The 23978-nt window shown below is 42.7% G+C and overlaps 2 protein-coding genes across 3 annotated transcripts in view; one reads left to right on the top strand and one right to left on the bottom strand.

The window, feature by feature from the left end:
• The window catches only part of helz (helicase with zinc finger), a 57733-nt gene extending 51205 nt beyond the window's left edge, over positions 1–6528 (top strand). For both annotated transcript variants that reach the window (XM_023960438.1, XM_023960442.1), the window contains 4 exons: positions 896–1139; positions 1283–1919; positions 2152–2437; positions 3360–6528. In XM_023960438.1, the coding sequence (XP_023816206.1) occupies positions 896–1139; positions 1283–1919; positions 2152–2437; positions 3360–3736 (1544 nt within the window). In that variant the 3' untranslated portion in view covers positions 3737–6528. The remainder of the gene's footprint in view (positions 1–895; positions 1140–1282; positions 1920–2151; positions 2438–3359) is intronic.
• A 1586-nt stretch (positions 6529–8114) lies between these two features.
• Positions 8115–23154, bottom strand: cacng1 (calcium voltage-gated channel auxiliary subunit gamma 1). The gene is made up of 4 exons (XM_004066261.4): positions 22553–23154; positions 12335–12409; positions 8632–8778; positions 8115–8496 (listed from the first exon to the last, which is right to left on the bottom strand). Exons 1-4 carry the CDS (start codon positions 22788–22790, stop codon positions 8264–8266), a joined length of 693 nt encoding a protein of 230 aa, XP_004066309.2. The 5' UTR covers positions 22791–23154; the 3' UTR covers positions 8115–8263.
• Between the last annotated feature and the right edge of the window lie 824 nt (positions 23155–23978).

Genomic DNA, 23978 nt, shown 5'->3' with positions numbered 1-23978 from the left:
CTTTTTATTATAAGGGGACATTTTAAAACCCCGTGGGCACATGGTCGCCCGCGACGACCACTTAAAGCGCCGTCAATGCATGCTCTAAAAATATCCCAGATCACTGTGGAATTCAACACAATTCTGACATTTCATTTGGGTTTGGAACAAATTAGTCGATCGACGGATCCCATAGAAAAGCCCTAAACCTCACAAAGGTTGGTGATGCCTGTTTTAGAAGATCATAAGTCAAGTTTGGTTTCAGATTTTAATGAAATTATCTTTCTTTTTCTTTTTTTTTGGTTCGCTATGAATCATCTCTGGTAGGAATGAGTGAAGAAAACAATGAATTTTCAAGTTTATTTTAATATTCCCTCCAGTGATGTCTCAGGATCAATTTTAGTGCAACGAAAATCTGATGAGAGTTTGAAAACTGGAATCCTAGTTAACCTCTGATGGATTTGATCCGAACTGAGCAGCACTGGTGGCTCTGAGGAGACGAAACTGAAACATGTGCAAAGAAGACAAACAGGAAGTAGACGTGTGACGCTCCTCAGATGTATCCAAACAGGGAACTTTAAAAATCCAAACCTGACGTTTGCGGTAGAAACTCTTCTTCACTGAACGTCAAATCTTTCAAATGTGTCAGTTCATAGAGGTGGAGGGGGTGAGCTAAGACTATGAACAGGGATTATTTTCACCTTTTCCAAATAGTTTCCCATGTTGGTTCTGTTTTTCATGTAAATATTGCTGATATATTTGTGTCATCAGAGATGTACTTAAAATAACATTTTCTGAAACGAGTGAATGTGTTTTTTTCTTGTCTTCCCTTGACTGAAAGATGTTGCTTAACAATGACATGAAGGTGCTGGTCGGTCGGTCGGTCGGTTGTTTAATCCTGCCGTTGCCCTTTCAGACAACCAGGGTACCTCGGCGCTGGAGGCCCTGAGTCAGCAGCAGGCGGCCAGGCGGGGGCAGTGGGGGGAGGCAGCAGGCCCTTTCCTCCAGGGGAACGTCGCCTTTTCTCTGCCTCAGCAGCTCGCTCACCTAGCCCAGCCTGGCATGGCCCGCTTCCCCCCCCAACTGCTCCGACCGGCTAGCTGGGGCCTTTGTGCTGAAGAGGAGGCCTTCCCGTCGACCACGGGGCCGACGTTTGCCAGGTATGACTAACTCCTGCCCCATGAGCACTACAGTGAGGCTGCAGCAGCTAACAACATTAAATTCATCGTTTCTACTTTTGTGTTGTTGTTGTTTTTTGGTCAAATAGTTTCCGTAACAAGTGGTGCTTATTTCTGACTTCCAGATACCCAGCCCTCTTGAGAGAGATGCCCCCCCAGGATGCCCCCGAACCAAGGGAACCGCCTGAGATGCAGCCCCCACCGCAGTCCCGCCTCCTCCAGTACCGACAGTCCCAGTCCCGGGCTGCGGCCGACCCTTCGTCCTCTTTAGCTACCATTTCCAACCATGCTGGTCCCTACCCAACAGGACTTTACCCCCACGAGACCGCTCACGCCCTCCCCAATGAAAACATGCTCAACAACCAGGCTCTGCAGCAGCAGCAGCACCCTGGGAACCCCCTCTACAACCCTGGTAGCTATCCACCTCAGCCGTCGGCTCACTCTGGCAGCCCTCCTCCTCCTCCTCCCCCCCCTCCTCCCTCCTCCCAGGGCAAATATCTTCTCCAGGACGCTCAGTGGTCGCACGGTGGAGCTGCTGCACAGCAGAACCACATGTTAGGGAACCAGGGCCACAACCTTCCTTATGGATTTCCCATCATAGCCCACCCCAGCAGGCAGGAGCAGGTGCACCTGATGCAGCTTCACCACCAGCAGCAGCAGCAGCAGCACCACCACCACCAAAACCAAGGCCAAGATGTAGAGTCCTACCATCCACTTTCCCCCAGAACACCAGCAGCCACAGCCCTTCACACTGTAGACGAGGTAACGCTCGCTGTGATTTAACAACACCACATCCTTTCTACACTGAAAAAATGACGGGGGGGGGGGGGGGCTTTTAGTGCTCCTGAAGTTGCAGAGGATCTGTCATCCGCTCTCTTTGGATTTGATCTTTTGTTTATTCCTTCAATGAGATTGAGTTAGACTGCATTCAAAGCTGTGTACGGGCTGAAACGTCCGTTCTCTGATGCCTCTTTGCTCTTCCTCCCCTCCATAGTATGAACCCCGGGGTCCAGGTCGGCCCCTCTATCAGCGCCGCATCTCCTCCAGCTTCCCGGACGAGTCCTGTCCTGCCAACACGCTCAACTCCCTGCCCCAGCAGCCCCAGCCCTGCTCCTCAGACCCGGAGCACCCCCAAATACAGCATCATCAGCACCCTGCAGGCTCCTACAGCTACCCCCTGCACGACCACCTGTGGCCCAGCAACGGCGGAGGGCCCGGCCCCTTTCAGAACGTTCCGTGTAACGGAGCCGGCTCGCTCGCTCAGCATCGGGAAAGTCTGGGTAGGTCACCGTTCTCAGCCACATCTGTAGGTCGCTCCCGTTAAGTCAATTCAACCGTCCGTCGGTGGAAAACCTGCTGACATTTTTGGTGACGTCTGTTTTAGCTTCACCGACAAAAACAGACCTGGAAGCTAAAACCTGTTTTAGCTTTTCAGTCCACTTTTTATCAGCCTTTTTAAATCAACCTAGATTGGCGCCGTTTTCAACAAATGTTTTCGGTTTTCTTCTTTTTTCCTTCTATGGGCTTAAAAACCAGCATTTAATTCCATTTTTCAAAAAGATGTGAACATGGAAGATCCTCCCTGATGCTGCAATGACTCTCCATGAAGCCCCTCCCCTCTCGTACGCCAGTATAGAATGCTGAGATTCAATAAAGGAATTGGTCAGCAATGTCAAAATGTGACAGCATTACCAGCTCTGTGGTCTTGTGGAAGAGTGTCCGCCTTGTGACTGGAAGGTCGGGAGTTCAAATCCAGGCCGAGACTTTTTTTGGGACCCATTGCCTCACTAAGGGGTTGGATGGGGGGTTAAACCACCAACTGGTTCCCAAGTGCAGCGGTTGTGTCTGCAGCTCCCCGCACCCCCGGGGAGGGGTCAAATGCTGAGAAGAGTTTAACTCAAACTAGTCACCTTCGATCCCGACCCACTTTCCACAGACGGTGGAAAGCTGCATGGTTTTTCTGAGCTGGAATCCACTGATTTTATTTCTTAATCGTGTCGGAGGCGGTGAGTTCCAATACGACCATAACTGCCTGTTATGAAATGCAGCAGCATGGGGAGTTGTTAGTTTGATACATCGTGTGGGGTAACTACTGTGGAGGGTTTTTGACGAACGCTTTGTTGGTGTCTGAAGTGGCTGACAGGTTGAAGCCGTTTTTTGCTGTTTGTCTGACGATGGCATCTCCTTTGTGCTTTGGGTTAGCGGCCTCCTCCAAGGCCCATCGCCAGACGGATGAGCAGGTAAAGAGCGAGGCCATCGCAGCGCCGCCGATGCACCCTCACCCCGCCAACTCCCTGCAGCACCAGTTTCCTCCTCTCATCTCGAATAAAAAGCAGCAGCAGCAGCAGCAGCAGCAGCAGGCGTCTCCACCCCTGGCCTCCGCTGAAGCTGCACACGGGGCTCCAAATCTAAGCAAGACGCCGACCATGTCCTACGCGAGCGCCCTGCGGGCCCCACCCAAACCCCGCGCTCTTCGGCCTGAGCAGGTGAAGAAGAACAGCGACCCCCTCTCCCTCCTCCAAGAGCTGACTATAGGAAGTTCAAATGGTAGCAATGGTTACTATTCCTACTTTAAATGAACGTCCGTCACACTCTTCTGAAACTAAAGGAAAAAACTAAAAAAAAAACTAAAAAATTCATAATAAAAAAGAAAAAAAAGAAAAATCATTTAACTGTTTCTAAATGTAGACCTTTATGTTTGTTTCATTTTAGCGTTTTATTGGTAACTGTCATTTATTTTTCCTTCGAGTTACATATCTGTGAAAAAACGTTAAGTATATAATAATTAATACATTGCCAGTATATACATACTCATTATGTATATATGAAAATATACTTATATTATCTACACTTGTATATGTATCAAATGATAAAATAAATTTAAAAAAAAAAACAGAAAGAAAAAATCGTTTAAAAATTTGGTTGACCACTTAGCTGCACATTTCTTCTAGTAGAGATGATTCTGTTCTGACTAAAACTCTGGTTTTCCTCCATTTTTTTTTCCTGTGTTTTTGTTTGTTTATATTTCTATGCTTCTGTGCTCGTGGTGGCGGATGAAAGCTAAGTGGTCAACCGACAAACCACATGGAACAGTGTATAGAATTAGTTCATTTTCCTCTAGTCTGTACAGAAAAAGAATGAATCGTTTGCCACAGATTTCATGAGTTTTTTTGTTCATCAGATTCTCTTCAGCTCTTAGTCCTCCGTACATGGAAACCGTTTTCTGTGATTATTTATAGAAAAACACAAATGATGCTCAGATCATTAACCTTTCCTGGGAAAAAGATGAATTCAGTGTGAAAATAGCGACATCCCTGCTTTTCTTTTCTTTTTTAAGAAGTTATATATGATTGCTGCTTCACCATGTGTGTGTGTTTTTTTTTAGTCTATCGTTTTGTTTTTCAGTTTTAGTCAGTTCTGCCTCGTTGCTCCACCTTCAGATCCAGATTCTCACACATCCTTCCCGGCGACACCGAGGGTCTCCATCGTTTTTGCTACTTTAACAGTTATTTGTGCGTTTTTTTTTTTCTCTTATTTTGAAAAGTTCAGTCTACTCTGAAGGTTTGTGTAAGTGGGACGAGAGGGGCGAAGCGGAGTTTCAAAAGAAGAGCGTGGCGGTTTTAAAAAGAGGGGAACGCGAAACTAAACTGTATGTGAAGGAGACGTATTTTTATCGGGTTTTAGGCAAACGCCATCGCATACTGGAGTGTTTTTTTTTTCTTCCAGAGCGCTCACCGTCAGCACAACGTCAAAGCTTTATTGACATTTAACTTCCCGTTCAATGAAAGCTGGCTGAAGCCATAACAGACTTTTATCCTCCATCATGATCTGACATCTAAACTTTTCTTCTTTTTTGATTGAGACTCAACCTTTTTCACTTTTAGATGCTGGAGGGAAACGAGAATGAGACATTTGATGACAGAGATGGTTTAGGTTGAACTGGGAACGTCGGCGGCATCAGACGATTGGTTTGTCTCTTTTGGTACCGTTGCGTTTTGTTGAAAGAGCCCCGCCCAGCTGTTTAAACGCTTCCATCACTTCCTGCCGGTCTTTTTTCCCACTCCTGCCTCTGAAAAATTCATCTTCTTTTTTGAAAATGCTACAGCTGAGATCTTTGGCTGTGAACAGGAAGGCGGAGCTTCATCAAACGTATGGTTTCCTTCCAGTCAAATGTTTTTACTCAGCAGAAAATACATATTTGTAAATATGCATTTTCTATGTATTTACAAATGAGAACTTTGGGAACGCCTCGATTTTATAGATGCTGTTCGAGGAAGAGGTTTGCCCTTTTCAATTATGCAAATTCACACACAAAAAAGTCTAGAAATGGAAAAAAAAATCAACGAACAGTTGCAACATATTGTAACTTTTTAGATCAAAAATCTTTTCTTTTTTTTTTTTTTTTTAAAGATTTTGTTTTTATAAAGGCAGTTACATCGCTGCAAGGCGACATGCTTCTGTGTACGATGTGTGTGTTTTTGTTCTGTTTTTTTGTTTCATACCGATTGCTGGACGGTAAATTTCCTGTACAACAATCAAGGATTCATCTGAAATGTGAAGTCTTTATTTCTTCCTGTTGGTGCATGTTCAGGTCACCGGGCTGATTGGATCCGTTCGCCTTGATTTCTGGTTTGGAAATGAGGGAGGGGGGGTAGAAAAGTTAAAAAAAAAAAAAAAAAAAAAAAAACACCAAAAAAAAGGAGTTTTGTTTAAACTAGTGTCAATTTTTCACTCTATAATTTGATGTGTACAATAACTTGTGACATGATCAATATGTTACTTTTACTAACGTGTCAATCAAAGATGTGATGGTCAGTCGTGTTTCCTTTCTTTGGCGTGACCTGAGCTGGGGGGGGGGGGGGGGGGGGGGTTGCTCCCCGTTTCCCTCCAAGCAGAAGTTGTGCAATACTAACATTTCACCGCTTCTTTAGCTGCAGTTGTATTTATTTTCGGAGCAGAAGACGTTGAGCCAAAGACATTTGAAAGGGACTCTGTTTCCATCATGTCAGTACCCCCCCCCCTTTTAACCTGTCAGAGTCCCCCTCTTTGTGTTGGAACAGAAGTCATTTCACGTTAGGACCTCCTTCAGCAAAGGCGATGACGGCGTCAGGAGTAGGAAGGGAGCAACCTTTGGCCCGGCCAGCAGAGAGCGGAGCGTTCAGCCCTCTTTAAGCCCATCGTCCCGTCTATCGGTGATCACCCGTCCCACTTTATCAGTCCCGGTCGTTCCTCTCTCGTGGATGCAAAACTACTAGATGGTTTGACTCTTATACATTTCAGTTGGTGATGGCTATACTAAAGGATTTAAGTTGTGTTTTAAAGGTTTATTTTCTTTTTATTTTATTTCTCTATTAAAGTGTTTTTATTGAAACTGTTGGATTTCTTTTTGCTTCACTGAAAACCTTTTTTTTAATTTTTTTTTTATTCCCAGTTGAACAAAACGATATCGGGGACAAAGTTTCCAATGCTCAAAAGTTTATTTTCTTTACAAATTGAATGCGTTTAACAAACACACACATCGATTCAGAGAAACTAGAATCAGCTAGAATGAAGAAGATCAAAGACATTCATAGCAAAAGTGAGAGAATAGAAAAGAATCCAACTTTATTGATCCCACAAAGGGGACATTTTAATGTTCTTACATGTTCTGGATTGGTTTTAGCAAATATTTCAGATTGGGGTTGCACTTTTAATATATATTAAAGTCACAATTTCATTAACAACCATAGACGTAAGTATCTGCTGCACATATGTTAGTGATAAAAAAGCATTTTTAGTAACATTTCAACAGCTGAGGCCTTTCTGACTGATTGCTCAGTATTCAGGCTGCTGCACGCCGCTATCCTAAAGATGAGCTCAAAGTTAAAGCTGATGGATGCTTTTCAAAGTCAAGAGCGACAGGTTGGTACAGGATACGTACATGATGCAGCACATGAAAGAAACTGGATGCTAAACCTATAGTTATCATTTAAATGCTTTAAAATCAGTGTTTCATAAAAAAAAGTTAAACCACAATAACAAGAAATTAGAGGTGAGATTGAACACGTCTTACGCTTTCAATTACAGATGAAGTGTACTGAGACAGAGCTTTGCATCAAAAGCATTCATTTTTCATTTAACGCGTCTATTTCTGCAATAACGATGACGGTGAGTCAGATAGTTTTAATATACAGTTTGATGTCTTTTATTTTCTCTTTGGAAAGTAATGCAAAGATGTCTTTGGGTCACAAATGGGGCAAACATTCATCCAGAATTTATTCCCATATGGCAGCTTCTTGCTCTTAAAGCCACCCTCCCTTCCCTCAACTTTGGATCTGTTGTGAAATCATTCCCAATGTTTTTTTTTTAAATATTATTATTATACCTTTTATAGCCCAAATCCAAAATCCTAGTTACTGCAGAGCGGCAGGAGTTCATCCAAAATTGAAAAAAAAAAAAAAAAAATATTAAAACAATTCACCTTTGAGTTGTGGTCGGGACTGTTGCCGCAGTTGGTAAGCCTCTGCTGATATCCCATCATCCCCTTGTTTACGCTCTCTCCTGCTAGCTTACAGCCCCTCACAACCCCAAGCTAACATTACCGGTGCTACAAAAAGGACGAGTAATATCAGAGGTTTGACCCACATTCCAGCTCAGACGAGGAAAACAAAAATGTTCGTGGATCTGTTTGCCTGCAAGGATGCATCAGAAGGAAGCGGAGCAGGGAGACTTTGGCCCCGCCCATTTTACTTAACGTGTCACAAAAGAGAGCTGTTTCAAACGGCATTTGTTTTGTCTGCTCCTGATTTGAATAAACAAGTACTCAAAGATGTGAAAAACAGGATATTCATTGGAGTGGGCCTTTAACCCTTGTGCTATCCTATGGGGTCCAGATGACCCCACCCTTACATTGACGTGTTATCCCTACCATGACAAAGGTGGAGAGGATTTCATGTAATCCATGGACACCAGTGAAGATCACAAATCATTGAAGAAAAAAGGTTAAAAGCACTGTCTAGTGGGTCTAGATGACCCAACTCCCAATGTCAAAGTGCCTAGGATAGCACAAGGGTTACGGTGAATCAGTATGGACTTCCCTCGACTGCTTTTATACGTGCAGCAGTCCATCATTCGGCTTGCTCCGGCTCGGCGTCCATGCACGTCTCCCATGGATTCCTGGGCATTTGAGGCATGGAGAGGACGAGAAGTGATATACCGCAGAGGAAGAGGAGGACAAAGCCGGTGCAGGCACAGGCGAAGGACCAGGAGTAGTAGTACTCGATCCAGATCGTGTCCTCGCTCTCAATCATCCGTTTGACCGACTGACGCATGACCTCCAGCGAGATGAAGGCACAGAGACCTGAGGAGAGAAGTTTGTGAGCCAGCTATGGACGCCATCCTTTGCAGCAGATTTCTAGACGGCGCAAACACGTCCGTGACCTTTACAACAGAGCGAGCTGTACTTTGAGTGCACTAATTGGTTTGCTGACCTCACCTGCAAAAGCAAAGAACATGCCAGCAGGCTTCAGGAGGTAGTCTCTTCCTTTGCCTTTGCCGGTGCACCATCCCAGCAAACACAAGGATCCTAAGATCATGAAGGCCAGACTGAAGATGGAGATGGCTGCTGCAGAGATATTGTACTCTGTTGAGAAAGAAAGCATTTATATGAAGTCGCTGGAGGTGGTACTAAAACATCAATTCAGGCACAAGGTTTAAAGTCCCTTCTACATCTCCTCTTTGGTGTGTTCATTAAACAAAAGATCAAGTCATAAAAAGTAAAAATTCTCATTCACATTTTGAATCAAACTTTTTATTTTTATTTTTTATAATTCTCTAGAAAACTGAAACACCAGCTGGTTTGTATTTGAGGAGGGAGGTGGGTAGGATGTGAGGCTTCTGATGTTCTGCCAGTGCAGGAAACCCATGGGAAAAGCCAGTCCTTTGGGGGTGGGAGCCGTCGTCTTTTGCCGGAAACTGAAGCTGAGCCAAACGCCAGTGCTGGTCCTCTGGGAAGGTGCTCGTCTGTAGAACGCGTCGGCAGAAACGCCTCTCAGATCTTCGAGAATTTGATCCTGTCCCGTAGGATTAAAAGACCCCCCCTCCCCCTATGAAGCAGAGATAGAATCACGTTTAACCCTGTGCTGTCTTAGATGACCCCACCCTTACATTGAGGTGTTCTCCCTACCATGACAAAGGTGGATAAATGTGGAAAGATTTCATGTAATCCATGGACACCAGATCACAAATCATTGAAGAAAAAAGGTTCAGAGCACTATCTTGTGGGGTCATCTGGACCCCACAAGATAGCACAAGGGTCATTCCTGTGACCTTTTGTTAGATAAAATGTGTCCTCCAAAGAAAGCACCATGAGAAGAACTGTGTTGGTACTGAGGTGCAGAGTTTCTGCACTTTCAGTTTCAGTTTAGATAATTTCAAACACAAATGAAAAATCAACACAACACAGTGGTTTAAAAAAGACCTAAAGCAATACAGTGTGCTTGAAAAGGATGTCTGCTCCCACCCCTTTTTACAGAACCTTATGATGTGCATATTCAATACACGTATTGCTATTTACAGATAGGTACAAAACATTCACGGTACAATTCTGCATGGCAACTGTGCAAAAGTGACTTTTTTTTGTTTTATTAATCATTTCTGGCCTTATAAAGTTCTATTAGTGACTTCTTGTAGGTTTTTTTGAATACATGGAAAGTATGTGTTTGTTTTAAACCTTCATCCAATTCATTCCATAAATCCACGCCATAATTTAATAGACACATTTTCTTTTTTGTTGTGCGAACACACTGCTTTTTGAAATTCAGTTGTTTTCTTGGATGGTAACTTCCGTCTCTGTCTTTGAACATTTGCTGTAAGTTTTTTGGAAGGAAGTGGTTTCTGGCTTTAAACATGATGAGAGCCGTCTTCAGTTTCACTAGATCTCATAGGTTCAATAAACCCGACTTTAAAAATGAGGTATTTGTATGTGTCCCATAATCCACTCCATGAACAATTCAGACAGCTCTTTTTTGTAAGATATATAAACAGTGTAGGTTTGTTTAATAAGTATTTCCCCAATCTGTACTGTAAATATGGTAGTATTATGGATGAATATATTAGTAAACGTGCTTTGTGAGTGAGAGTATGGCACGTTTTTCCCAACACTTCTATGCTTTTAGCAATTTTAGCTCTGACCTGCTTTATTTGTGGTTTCCAGCTTATTTTGTGGTCCATAATTACTCCAAGGAACTTGATTTCAGACACTCTTTCCAGAACATGGTTATGAATGGCAACTTTTATTTCTAATTCTGCAGGAATGTGGCGATTTCCGAAAATCATGAATTTAGTTTTGTTAACACAGTTTATTTTTGTCAAACCATTGTTTCAGTTTTCCTAATTCCGTATTTACTCTTTTTATAATTTCCCTGAGATTCTCCCCTGTACAGACTATATTTGTGTCGTCTGCGTATAGAAAGTATTTGAGTGTATTTGATACCAAGTGTATGTGATTAATGTAAAGGATGAACAGTGTGGGACCTAATATTGACCCTTGTGGAACTCCACAGCTTAAATTTAGCAGGGATGATTTACAGTCCTCCAGTTGGACAAACTGCTGCCTGTTATTAATGTTTAACCATTTTAATGCAGGTCCTCGTATTCCATACTTTTCCAGTTTGTTTACTAGAATGTTATGATGAATTGTGTCAAAAGCCTTTTTCAAATCGATGAACACTCCTACCACGAACTCTTTCTTGTCAGTGCCATTTGTAATTTCTTCAGTTAGTTGCGTAATCGCCTTCAGAAGAAGTTTGGCGTTCTTCACCTCCAGCAGCTTCATTGGTTGCCTCTCACTGAGGAGCTGCTGTAGGGAGATAAGACGCTAACGGAGTGGATGGACCTGCCTGTGGTGAGGATGTGTGTGCCTCTTGATTCCAGCGTGAAAATGCTCGGGATGGAAGTGAAGGGTTTTATGTGTGTGCGGCGCCGTGTGGACGTCTGTCTGCGGACACTTGAGATCGGTCAATCGGTTGGTGGAAGAGTCCTACTGAGTTCATGCGTCGGTGGGTTCAGGTTTGTGTCAGTGTGCTTCACATCACACACAAGTCCATTTACATTCACACCCCGGGAATTGATGGTGACAATGCACCACTTGTACTCGCCCCAGAGGGGCTGCAGCTCCAAAAGGGTCACTGAGGAAGAGAGGAATGCCCCCCCCCCCCCCCCCCCAATACCACGTCAGCTGCAGAAATTGGTCTTGAGCTGCACTTTCATGAGATGCTTCATCATTCATGATAGATTCTATCGATAACAGGCATTTTGCCGACTTAGCAGTTCTGTGGAGGAAGGAGCCGCAGCTCAGCTGGAAAAGTCGAGAGGACGTGGTTGCAGACAACAACACGGCGCCTGGACACTATTTACTGGAACCGGAAGTTCACGCATCACCATTTTGGTTGTTTTTTTGGTCCAAAAACAGGAATTTAGTTGGCGACCCTAACAGTTTCAGTTTTTTCCCGCTTGTCAAAGCCCGCTTTGCTCTAGCCGTAACTCCTTAACCCTTGCACTATCCAAGGCATGTTAAGTTGGAAGTGGGGTCATCTGGACCCCACAGGACCTTATTTTTCTCCAATGATTCTTGATCTTCACTGGTGTCCATGGATCACATATAATCCTATCTTATCCACCTTCGTCATGGTAGGGAGAACACGTAAATGTAAGGGTGGGGTCAACTGGACCCCACAAGGGTTATGCGATCAACGTGAATCAGCTTATCAGCAGAGAAAAGTGGCTTTGCGCCCGTCAGGAACCCTTCCCTGATGTGCATATAAAGTGTCAACGGTGATTTCTGGTGATCACATTGAGGGTTGAAAGGTTACAGTTGTTGAAGGAATGTAAACACTGGAGCTAAAGCTCTGAACACTTCTGTTACTATCCTTTTTGAAACGAACAAAACGATGACCGTTTTTGCCCCGATTTGAGCTCATGTTGCTCACTGAACCCTTTAATCATATTCAAAGGTTTAAATGAAATTCTGAAATCTTGTACAATTTCCATTTCCTGCTAACGATGTCCGGGCGCCATCTTGTCTGCAACCAGGTGGGAAGGCAGGTAACCAGACCCTTTTTTTAAAAATATTTTTACTGTATGTGTTGACCTTTCAAAAAAAAAAAAGGATAGAGTGAGTCAGGAAAGAGAAAACCTACCTTTTTGTGTTTTGTATTCAAATATTTCAGTATTTTGTCCCGGAGAGAAGTGTCGGAAGTAGGTGCAGTTTTCCTCTGTGAAAACACAGAACACACATTTAAACCACGGCTGTTCACCACAGTCGCTGAGTGCACGTGATCACGTGCACGTGAGAGTGAGGATGCAGGGACTTCTATAGCACAAACTCATAGATTAACAGAAAAAACACAAATTAACATTTTATGAATGAATAACTAAGTAGGATTCACAAGAGACAATGACGTAATATGCAGAAATGAATCAATAAATAAAGATTCTTTAGCCAATCGGACGCAGTGACCACGGCAGCCCGACAAAGATGGAGGCGGAAGTCACAAACACGTCACGCTTCACAGGTCACGCTTCCTGCTTGGTGCAATCAGCCGATTCTCAGGCTGCTGTAGTTTAAGAGATTCTGATTGTTGTCATTTAGAGCAATTTAAAACGATTGAATGTTTCAGTTGAGTAAAATAGCCATTATTATAATATCAATTCAAAAAGGTACAGGAAATGGAGAAAAGCGGTTTAGGAGGCAACCTGTGACACTTCTTGCAGTGAAAGGGGCAAATCATAAGAAAGTATTTAAATGAGGATCAGCTGGGAGAAAAGTTTATCATGTGACAATGAAAAATACACATTTAACCAAATCCAATGCACATCGGTGCATTTCTGCATTCATTTTTTCAATTTCAGTTCGCTATCTTGAGAAAAAATGCTAAAAGATTTGAGCAAACATGGACATTGGAGAGTTGGGAAATGCTATAACTTCGTGGGGTGGTTCTCATGACTGTCACCTTGGTTATTCTAAAAATCTACATTTTCAGACGGAACAACACCGTTTCAGACACGAGAACCAGATTGTTTTTTATTGTAGTTTTGCTCGTCTTTATTTTGGTTTTAAAAAAAAAAAAAATGCTGCAATGCCCGATAAAAATCAGGAATAAAGACATGTAAGAAAGTGATTGCAGCCTGAACCAACAACACAACCTTCCCTGCCGCCTCCACACAGGCCGGGTCACACAGCCACTACACACAATTTGTGCATTTTCCATGTATGAGATTTCAGGTTTTGTGATAATAATAAAGTGTTCCTCACATACAAATTTGACGACATCCTCTTGTGTTTGAATTCGCCGTTTTACACCCAAAATGCGTGAATTTGAAGGTCGGATTGCAGAGGGGTCAAACCCAGCTCCACAGGGGGCCTAAATCCAAAACATGCTTTAGGGTTTGGGCCGAACAAGATAAACATTTACTGAAACACTCTAAAACTAAACTTTTTAAACTTTCAAACCTTTAAAACTCAACTTTTTGTACATAAACATGAATCAAAACAGAATATTGATCCAAAATGAATCTTGTTAAAACTAAGATAACGTATAATATTTTGCTCTCGCTAAAAATATATTCTGTCAAAATTATTCAAATATAAACATGCAGCAGAACAAAACAAACAAAGCCTGGAAATATGAATAATCAAAAATAATAAATCAAATCATTTCGTTTTCTTTGCTCTTTTGTCCGTTTTTTTACAGCTGGCATCATTTTTAGCAATAAGTTCATTTGTGCTTGGTGTGTGACGTCATGTGTGAAACGTATCACAGTTGTTTTTTTAAAGCCTCTTATTATAAATATTATTTTTAAGTGTTATAAATCATTAAAAACTAAATCACATAACTCATCAGTGGGATTATTCCAAAAATATTTGTAATTTTCCTAATTTTGTGCAACACCAACGGTAAAAGTCCTCCACAAAACTCAAAACATTCATAAACAAATAAGCTATTGTTTATTTATGATGTCAAAAGTGCAGCTGTTTTAGTGCATTACCTGCTGTCTTTATGTTAAATACTGACACCAACTAAACCACGGGCAAACAAAGAAAATACATTTATATGGAAAATAAAGACACATAACAACAATGTCTGCAATAGTTAATAAATAATGACATTATTAGCATTAGCTGAGTAATCTAAAGGCACCCATGACCCAGGTGTTGCGCAATCGCGGCTGCGCTCCTGCGTCCTCCAGCCTCCCCTTTTCCTTCACACACATTTGCAGCACCTCCTCACACAGGAGATGCTGCAGGGGCGCCAACTCACAGCTTTCAGGCTGTTCCAAACTCTGGGATATAACAGATAATAAAGAAACCAATAGTGGCGCAGATTTTTTATATATTCTTTTTCTAGCACTGAGCCGCCGCCCCCTTTAAATTTGCGCCCCGGGGCAATTGCTCGCTACTGCTTGCGTTCGTCATTTGTGCATGTGGGCAGATGTCCGTCGAGGGTTTTTGGCCGACGGGCCTTTATGTGAATTCGGTTTGGAGCAGTTGAGAATCACACAGTTTTACGTTGTTTATGCGCAATTGTGAACAATTATTAGGAACTCTTTCGTTCCCTCTGCCATCAGACTCCTTAACAGCTGACAGGAGTCCGCAGCAGACAAACGGCACCTTTGCACAGCCTCGTCGTTTACTATTACTGCTCTTCAACCTTAATATTCAACGTCCATGTGGATCACGCTGTTAAGCTCATGAAAGTCTCTTTTGCACAGCTACTCCCAGCTGAATTTGCACAACAGCTGCATATAGGTTTAGTCATTTACTGATAGTTATATTTTATGCTATGTGTGAATTTTTCAGATATCTTGTTTATATTCTATCCTATCTTATTTCATTCGATTTGACCTTTAACCTTTTGGCATTCAGAGCAGACAGCAATGTAAGCATCTCATTGTACAGGGAAACCCGTTTCCTTACTGTGCAAATGACAATAACTAATAATCCTTTAAATTATTACGTAAAGTGCAATCGTGCCAGATGTACACGCAAATTTGTGTCTTTCCATGACCGGTCCATGTCCATCTAATGGACTTTTCACGCAGGCACCACCTATGTCTAACTTTTATATCACATATGCATACAGTATATCATGTTAAAATCACGTTAAATTACGTAACTGATGCACACATTGGCCCTTCACATTAATTCACGTGTTATTCGCGTGGTTCATTACTATGTCAGAGGTCTGAACGTGGTACATTCGTGGTACATACATTTTCTTACATTTTCTACGTTTATTCACTTATGACCAGTTTTCGTATGCGCAAAATGTCCGTGGCTGCAGTGTGACGCGGCCTGGAGGTTTTGTTCTGTTAACCCTTGTGCTATCTTAGATGACCCCTCCCTTACTTTGACGTGTTCTCCCTACCATGACAAAGGTGGATAAAGGTGGAAAGATTTCATGTCATCCATGGACACCAGTGAAGATCACAAATCATTGAAGAAAAAAGGTTCAGAGCACTGTCTAGTGGGTCTAGATGACCCAACTCCCAATGGTAAAGTGCCTAGGATAGCACAAGGGTTAAGCAAAGCTCATTAGCATTTACAGTCATGTCCCTTTTCTCTTTTTTCATTTAAACTATGTGGGTTATGCCCCACATCTGTTTCCCTGCTTTCTGAACTGCATCTACTCCCTAACTAACCCCTGGTGATTAAAGTGCATCAATTGACCACTTTACACTCATACTGGGAGAGACACAGAGTAAACTGAACATAAAAAAAAAGAATACAGAGGCACAGCCTGCACTGTGTGGTTTAACTCTCAGAGTGAGTGTGATTACGGCTGCCTTCACATTTAATTCTTTCCCCCAGATGAGGTGCTAAACCTTTGGGATTCGCAGGAATAAAGCCAAGCTGCTCTGTGTGTTCACTCACTGGTTCGGTAGACGAGGTGCCCTTTGATGCTTCGCCAGGCGATAAAAAATTGACTCCAGTTTCAAAACTAGCTGGGCTTCTTGTCAAACCTTGATTAACTTATCTCCAATCACACATGCGACAGACTAATGGAAATGCACAGCACGGGATGGGCGCGCACGCTCAACATGTGAGCCCCTGTTCATGTAGCAGGGAATGGGGGGGGGGGGGGGGGTGATGAAAAATGCATAAAAAGGCTTAAATTGTCATTTGCAGAGACATCAAACCTGTTCAGGAAGAGAAAAGTCAAGAGCACTCTCATCTCTGCGCAGAGACATGGAGGAAGTAAAACGTGCAGCAAAACATGGAGAGTAATGAAGCTGCAAGCTATAGCCGACTCAGAGAGACAGTAAAAGACTATTTTCCTGATGCTAAATGAGAGTTACTGTGTTCACACAAAGATGGCCTTTAAAGATTAAAATGTTTTAGTGCTGTACGTCGTATTGCATATATATAAAATACAGTTAGTGGCCACAAAAGAGAGACAAAAAAGAGGCAGAGGTTGTTACTAAGCAACCAGTCCTGCTGTTATCTCTGTAGACAACACGAGATGGTGCATGAAGCCTTGCATTCAAAGGAGAGGCTGAAATGGGTTTGCACGCTTCTAAGTACTTCTGCATGTAGTCCTGATTTGATTTTTTTATTCAGAAAAATATAATCACAGCTACTTTTTTTCCTCCTTTTTTTTTTTTTTTTTTTTTTTTTGCTTTCAAATGAGAAGCTTCAGGGATTCCTTCAATTTTCACGTCTATGTGATGAGATACCGGTGCAGACAGTAGGCCTTTGATCCCAGCTCTGTGGCCTTGTGGGAGAGTGTCCAGCCTGAGACTGGAAGGTCATGGGTTCCTCCCTGCTTGGCACTCAGCATTTAGGGGATGGATTGGGGGATTGAACCACCAAATGGTTCCTGAGCAGCTGTGTCTGCAGCTCACTGCTCCCCAGAGGGGGGGTCAAATGAGAAGAACAAATCTCAAGAACAACTTTAACTCTTTAAAGGACCTATATCATGCTTTTCTTGAGAGTGTCAGACTAAAGTATATCCATATATATGTTCATATTTGACCTTTGATACACAAAATATTGCATTTTTTTAATCAAATATGAGTTATTTTCGCAGCTCATTTTCCTTACCTGGAAATAAGACGACTTAATCTCTGAGGCTCCGCCTTTCACTCCTTGTGGGTTCCGCCCATTTCATGACGTCAACCCAGAGCCAGCCTCGGCAGCGTGTCTGCGTTTCGCCCACAAAAACAAACAACATCCGAACTTTTGCAAAGATGGATGTGCGTATAGCGCATAGAAAAGGAAAGGAAAGCTAGCTCCACGGAGAAAGCGGGTCTGTGTGTTAGCCTAGAGGCGGAGCTGGCAGCACAGACTCTTCCTGGAAGGGGCGGTGACATTGTGATGTCACAATGTGAGGATCTGATCATTTTTGTGGATTGTGGATTGGCGCTCAGAGAGAAGGTTTTTAGAGGAATGTTCAAAAATCCATGAATGGATCCAAATTCCGCTTTGGGGTTGTTTTTAATGATGAATGAACACGAAAATACACTAAATAGCTCAAAAAAGTTGATATTGCATGATATAGGCCCTTTGAAGTTTAAGTAGATAAGTTCGGTGCAAACTTGAGATTAGCAGCATTTCAGCACATTTGTCACATCGCAGGAATCTCCGTCCTTCGTGGCTTTAATGTGTTCTGTTAATTCATCTTGTTTATTGCTTGGGTAAAGCTCGGCTCGCACATCTGAGCCCCTGAGCCGCTTCTGCTGTCAGGCCATTGAAAAGCCTGCCATTCTTTTGTTACAGACCACATGGGCGTCCCACACAAAGACATCTTCAGGTTTTCTGCAAAAGCCAACGACTTTGACTGAATCTTTTTTTATTTGTGGTAAAATTAGTTAATTAACAAAAAAATGTAGACTTTTGTACCTAGTACTATAAAACCGACCCTTGAAGAGTTTGTCAATTCTAACCCTGCAGATGCCACTGTGATACTTTGATCCAATTGTGAAGCTCAGAATCAGGAGCAGCCCATCCCCACGTGCTACCTGAACTGCCGTGTCAGAGTGTTGATCTGGAAAACGGCGGCGATTTCACTACTTATTTGGACTCGGCATCCCCAGGAAATGTGTAAGATTACAACTGCATGGGGACAGAAAAGTGCAGCCAGGTCATGAGGGAGCAGACTAGTGTGAGCTTTAGAGTTATGCTGGGCCCTTTCAGCCGGCCCTGTCACTCAGAGAGTCACCGGGCCTGTGCATGGACACTTGACCCCCCCTAGCACAGCTGAGTATTTACAGGTCCTATTTTTAGGACTAGGGCGGAGCGGGTTCACCACCGTTTTGTATGAAAGGTAAAAGAATAAATGAATAAAACAGATTTTGTATTGTTGGGATGCGAGCAGACGGATTCAAAGAATTTATTATTCTCTGCAGTGGCCCTTAAAAATGCCGAAATACCGATTCAGATTTACATTTGGACTTTTTTACACAGTTTTACCTCTAAATAAGAAGCAGAGAAAAACCCTACTGTAGCAATTAAGACTTTTACAGCTGTATCTCTGTAGAGTAGCGAATGATTTTGTTGAATTACAGAGAAAAAGGTGGTGGCTGTCAAAGTCTGAGCGCATTAAGTGTCTCTCTTCAGAGTGCTCTCAGCTTGTGAGATACTTCATAGAGTTTGATCCAAGCTTTTAGCTGATTTTAAGTAGGAGATTTCCCTCCTAGAAAAGGACATGGACGCAAGGCGAGGTCACATGACCCATTTGTTTCAATTCAGCTGAAATAAAGCCATTCTTTTCGGGGTCCGGACCCAGTCCATCTATGGGGTCACAATGGGGTCACAGAACCCTGACCTCTTCAGAAAAAGAAAAGCCGGCTGGTCCAACATCAGAATCTCTGTAAAGCTAGGAATTTGTCAAACTCCGCCCATTTCTGTGCATAACTCTGATATCTGATATTACAACATGTGATTTCTTTTTTTTTTATTTTAGTTTTACGTCTCATCATCTTAGCTTTGGTTTAGCTTATTGCATTTGTCTCAGCGAGGCTAATTAGTTGGGGGGGGCTCATATAGCCGACTGTTTGCACTTTTGAAAGAGACGCAAACAAGAAACTAATTTACTAAACAAATACTATAAAAAGGAACACCTGAACTTTGCTTCATAAAAACTCAACTGTGTCCACAAGCAGCAGCCGGGCTGACCGTCTCATCGGTTCCTCCTGCAGCAGGAAAGACACTAACTCATGTTTCTTTATACAAACCCACTGAAACAACAACTGCAGCATTTCTAGACTCTGTAATACATCTGTCCTGGGTTTTCAGGAAGATCCCTCAGCATGTAATGTAATCTCCAGCCTGTCTGCACTTTGTCAGCAGCCAGCCTCAACAATAAGCCGGTTCATTCTTTCCGGTCGTGCGTCCCACACTGGATGTGATGTCTTTACCCGCCGTCTGCCTTAGTTCAGAGCTTGACACCTTCCTCGGGTCATGGAGGCGGGATAAACAACACTGTTCCTCTCCAAATACAGTTAATGACTCTGAGGAAACCCTCAAAGATTGATAGGAAAGCCAATGATTCTTTTGGCGCTGAGGCTATATCCTAATTCCTTCACTGTACAGTATTAGTGCCCTCACCATTTTGTAGAGCTGTCCAAATCTACAATTAAATCCCAAATTCATGTGGAAATTTCCCACAAGTCTCTAGGAAAAAGCAGTGTGCATCGGTGCTCACTAGATTGGGGAACATGGACCACAATGCATTGCGTTTGAACAATTTTGTGACAGAAAATATTTTTTTGGCAATAATCCATCCACGATTTCATCATCAGAACACAGAGGATTTCGAAAAAGTCTTTGTAAAATGCTTGTATTTATTAGGTTTACGAAATCACTGACGTCATATTTGCCATTAAAATATATATATATATTGATGGTGTGTCAATTACTTTTAAAATCCAGGGCACTACATAGTCCTGCACTATACAGGGTTTCAGTAGTTAGGGATTAGGGAGGGAATTCAGACGTACATTCAGATTGGAACAATTTTGCTGCACTTGTTCAAATGACAAAAGAGGCAAGTTCTGTGTTAACCCAGAGGGTTGAAACATTACTAATACAGGCATCCGACAGAGCCTCAAAGATGACCGCATTCATCTAGAATTAGCCCCATGATGCAACTGGACTAAAGAGAAAACAGGAAACCGACACTTTGAAAGCTTTTACTTCAGTTGCAATCTCCGGCTATAAAACGTTTTCACAGCCAACCAAGTGAAAGATCATTTTACATTTCATTTTATGTTATTAATCTGTGGTCATTTCCCATGTCTATGAGTGGAACAAGACACTAAAATTTGGGGAACATGAGCAAGCACGAGAAAGACCATGTCTCATATTACACGCCCCTCAAAGCATGCAAAACAAAAAAAAACAACAAGAAGAAAACCACAGACGGTCCCCTTCCTCTGCACATCATTCATTCATGTATTTGACCAACTTGTCCAGGAACTGAGCAAACAGATCATCACGGAAAGCCTCTTGAGTTGGACAGATGTCAGTGTTCCAATAGGCGGTATGAATTTGCCGACACACGAGGTGTTTATTTGTATAAACCCCTTTTGTATTTGAGGCTAAACTTTATGCACATTAGTTATGCTTGAATAGATTTCTTGTTGGACCGAACGGGAGAAAAAAGGAGAGAAGAAGAGAGTGGGATGTTAGAGATGGGGGATAAGCGTACAAACAAAAGGGGAGAGAAAAAGAAAAAAAATCGGGGGATGTTAAGGAAGTCTGAATACAAGTCATTAATTTATGATTTAAAAAAAGAACCAAAACATTCTCATGTGTACCTCTGTAAATCAAAACAAACTAATCGTTTAACAATTGATACATAAATTGAAAAGTTACATTAGTTTTATTTACTTTTAAATGTATTTACTTTGGAAATGAACATCAGAGAGCAACCATGTCCATGTATGCAGATTGTAATTGCACTCTTCTTTTTGTCATCCTGAAAGGTTAAACAGACTAAACCACTGACACTGGAAACAAAACAAAACTTCTAGATCTGTATTCTCCTGACTGACCACCATTCTGAAGGGATTTTAACTTCCTGGCTTAGGAAAGTTCCAGATTTTATGATCTCTGCTAGTTTTTAGTTGGATGCATCCAGAAAAATGGAAAACCAGGAGCAATAAATCCTACAAAATAGTCTGAATGGATGTTCTTTCTTAAACATTTGACAGACTTTTATTCAGAAAACCGGCCTTTCTGATGAACCAGCTGACTGAAATGGTCGCAGAAATCCCATCATTCATTGAGAGGAACAACTGTGTCCTGACAGATGGCTGCTGTTTTGATTCCTGCACCCCGCCTGCACCTAAGGGCCACTCCAGCAGCAGATGATGTGCCTGGGGGTGTGTCACTGGGTCACGGCATGTGCTGAATATTCAAAATCAGCTTGACCTTCCCACACACACTGAGAGTCCTTCAGATGTTGGTGACGAGCTGCAAAGCACCTTTAAAGACAGTTAAAATGCATTTTTTGAATCAATGCGAGGAGCCGTTTATTCAACCCAAACAGATCATCCTTCCTGTGCTTCATACGTGTCCATATTTGTCCTTTGAAATTGCCAGGAGTTTTCAGCCGTGACTTCAACCTTAAAAAAAAAAAAACTCGTGTAGGGGCGGGGCATCGAGCCAAAGCAGCTGTTGTGGTGTTTGGATACTTGGGTTTTTAAGTTGGGGTTGCTGTGGTTGATGTCAAACGCCGGCACTTGTTAAGGGCATCTTAGGAGTGAAGGACCGGGGTGGGGGTGGGGGTTAGGATTTTTTACATGCAATCAAATCTCCTTGAGTTTCACAGTTGGAGCAGCTGTTTTTAAACCCAATAAAGTGTGATTATTTCAGCTGGATTTAGACGAGCCTTTCCCTGAATCCCAATTCAAGTAAACAGGATTTCTGATAACTGCATACAACTACCTTTCCTCCAACGACTTGCTGCTGCTAAAGCTGTACCGTTTGGACAGCAGTCTTACACTCCTCGATCACCGATCAACACAATTTCTGGGATAAACAAAAGTTTTCTCTGAGGTTAAGTTGATGACTTAAGCTAATGCGCTTAACCTGATTTAAAGCTAATCAGAATCTCTTTTAGGATGTTACTGTATGAATAGTTGAGATGTTTTTGCAAACTCAAACATTAAAAACAAAAAAGGGTCCGACTGGAACAAACATTACACAAACAAATAAAAAAACCACATGCCTGGAGATCCTCCTCTATTCTTGGCATGCTAATGGTTTAGCAGAAGGGTCTAGGTTGCAGGAAGATCCTTGCAGATTCAAGTATTCGTCAAGAGAAGGTCCAAACTTTCAGAGTTTATCAGCCACAGACACAAAAACAGAACTTCTTACTGCAAATGAAAGCCCCATCTTGAGTTCGTCTTACCTCCCGGCAGACTGATGGGTCCACAGCCGTGCCCCATCACGAAGTTCTCCGAGCTGAGGTAGATGAACTTCTTGCAGAGCCTCCACAGGCCAAAGTGGGCTGCCTCGCAGGTTTGATTGACCTTCTCGATTTGCGGGCTAAGCACTGCCCAGTGGTCTGTTACCACCGCTGTGAACATGCACGCCATTCCCACAAACAGCACAAAGACGGCAATCTTTATCTTGGTACTCTTATGCATAGCTCCAGCTGGTGCCACTTCTGCTCTGCAAAGATTCTCCTTCTGATGGAGCCCAGCAAAACCTTCAACACCAGATGCTGTGGACACTCGTCTGTGTCCACTGGGCTTCTGTTCTCGGTGTTAGCAGTAAGCCTCACAGAACTGCTTCGCTTTTCCTCTCTCCACCCAAGACCAGTGTCTTCTCTCCCCCTGTCACAGATCTGTGCTTCTGGTTCGAATGGAAGGGGGCCAGACTGCTCTGTCCTACTTTCACGTCCCTGTTTCCCCACACACTGGAAGCTGCCGCTCTGCTGAGGGGCTGCAAGTTTAGAGGGTCAGCTGTTGAGGTAGATCAGGGAGGAGGACGACCTGACTGCCGTGGTGGGTGATGGGTGTGTTTCCCGGGCGTCTCATGCTATAAATGTTACGGGAGAGTCAAATTGTCCGCCTCTCTGCTTATCCAGTTACATCACAAGTGTGCTGTGATCTGTAATTTGCCGTAAGTGAGCCAACATTGATCCTAAATACAACAACACCCTCTGAGTTAGGTGTTTCTGCAGACGGAAGCCAGTTTTCTTTGCACTTAGTTTCGGTTCTTACTGCTGGAACTCACCTCCAAACTGCCAAGCTGTGAATTTGACTGAATAAGAAAGTGAACGATAATAATAAGCTGTTGCTCAGATCCAGCTGACAGCAATTTCCCCTGAGGAACGCAGCTGCTTTTTGTCATTCCTGTCAGTATCCCTGCTCAAATACCAGTTCAATCAGCAGCTTTAAATTAAAACCAATCATTAATAACTTCCTTGGTGAGATACTGATGTCTTCCTTGATTCAGAAGTTTCTAAAAAATGTGTCTCCTATCACAAAGGAGATTGAGCTTTAAGAGAAAGGGATTTTTCACAGGCTGCTCTCTTCAAATGTTGGATCTATTTCAGTTAAAGGGACAGAATCAGTTCAGAGATGAAAACTTGGCCACGAATCACAATAACTCTGTTGGATTTATGATTGACGGAGCTGAACCCATTCTTAGCTGTTCCTTAACTTCTATAGTCAGCAGACGGTCCAAACGGAATCAAAAACTAGAATTCCACCTCATGAGCTCTGCAAAAAAACTCTTTAAGCTATTTTCTAATTATATGCAATTATGTGTATGATGTTGAGGAACTGATGAAGAAAACCAGAACGAAGAGGATTTACATTCTAAAGAAA

The sequence above is a fragment of the Oryzias latipes genome, chromosome 1 (assembly GCF_002234675.1).
Source record: "Oryzias latipes chromosome 1, ASM223467v1".
Classification (NCBI taxonomy): Eukaryota; Metazoa; Chordata; class Actinopteri; order Beloniformes; family Adrianichthyidae; genus Oryzias; species Oryzias latipes.
The sequence above is the reverse complement of the archived record's forward strand: the minus strand, read 5'-3'. Positions and strand labels throughout refer to the sequence as shown.

Bases quoted from the DNA above. Each gene is read 5' to 3' on its own strand.
- cacng1 (XM_004066261.4), bottom strand. From the start codon at position 22,790: ATGCATAAGAGTACCAAGATAAAGATTGCCGTCTTTGTGCTGTTTGTG. The intron at 12,410-22,552 runs GTAAGACGAACT...GTGTTTTCACAG, and splicing joins ACCCATCAGTCTGCCGGGAG to AGGAAAACTGCACCTACTTC. The intron at 8,497-8,631 runs GTGAGGTCAGCA...TTCTCTCCTCAG, and splicing joins CATGTTCTTTGCTTTTGCAG to GTCTCTGTGCCTTCATCTCG.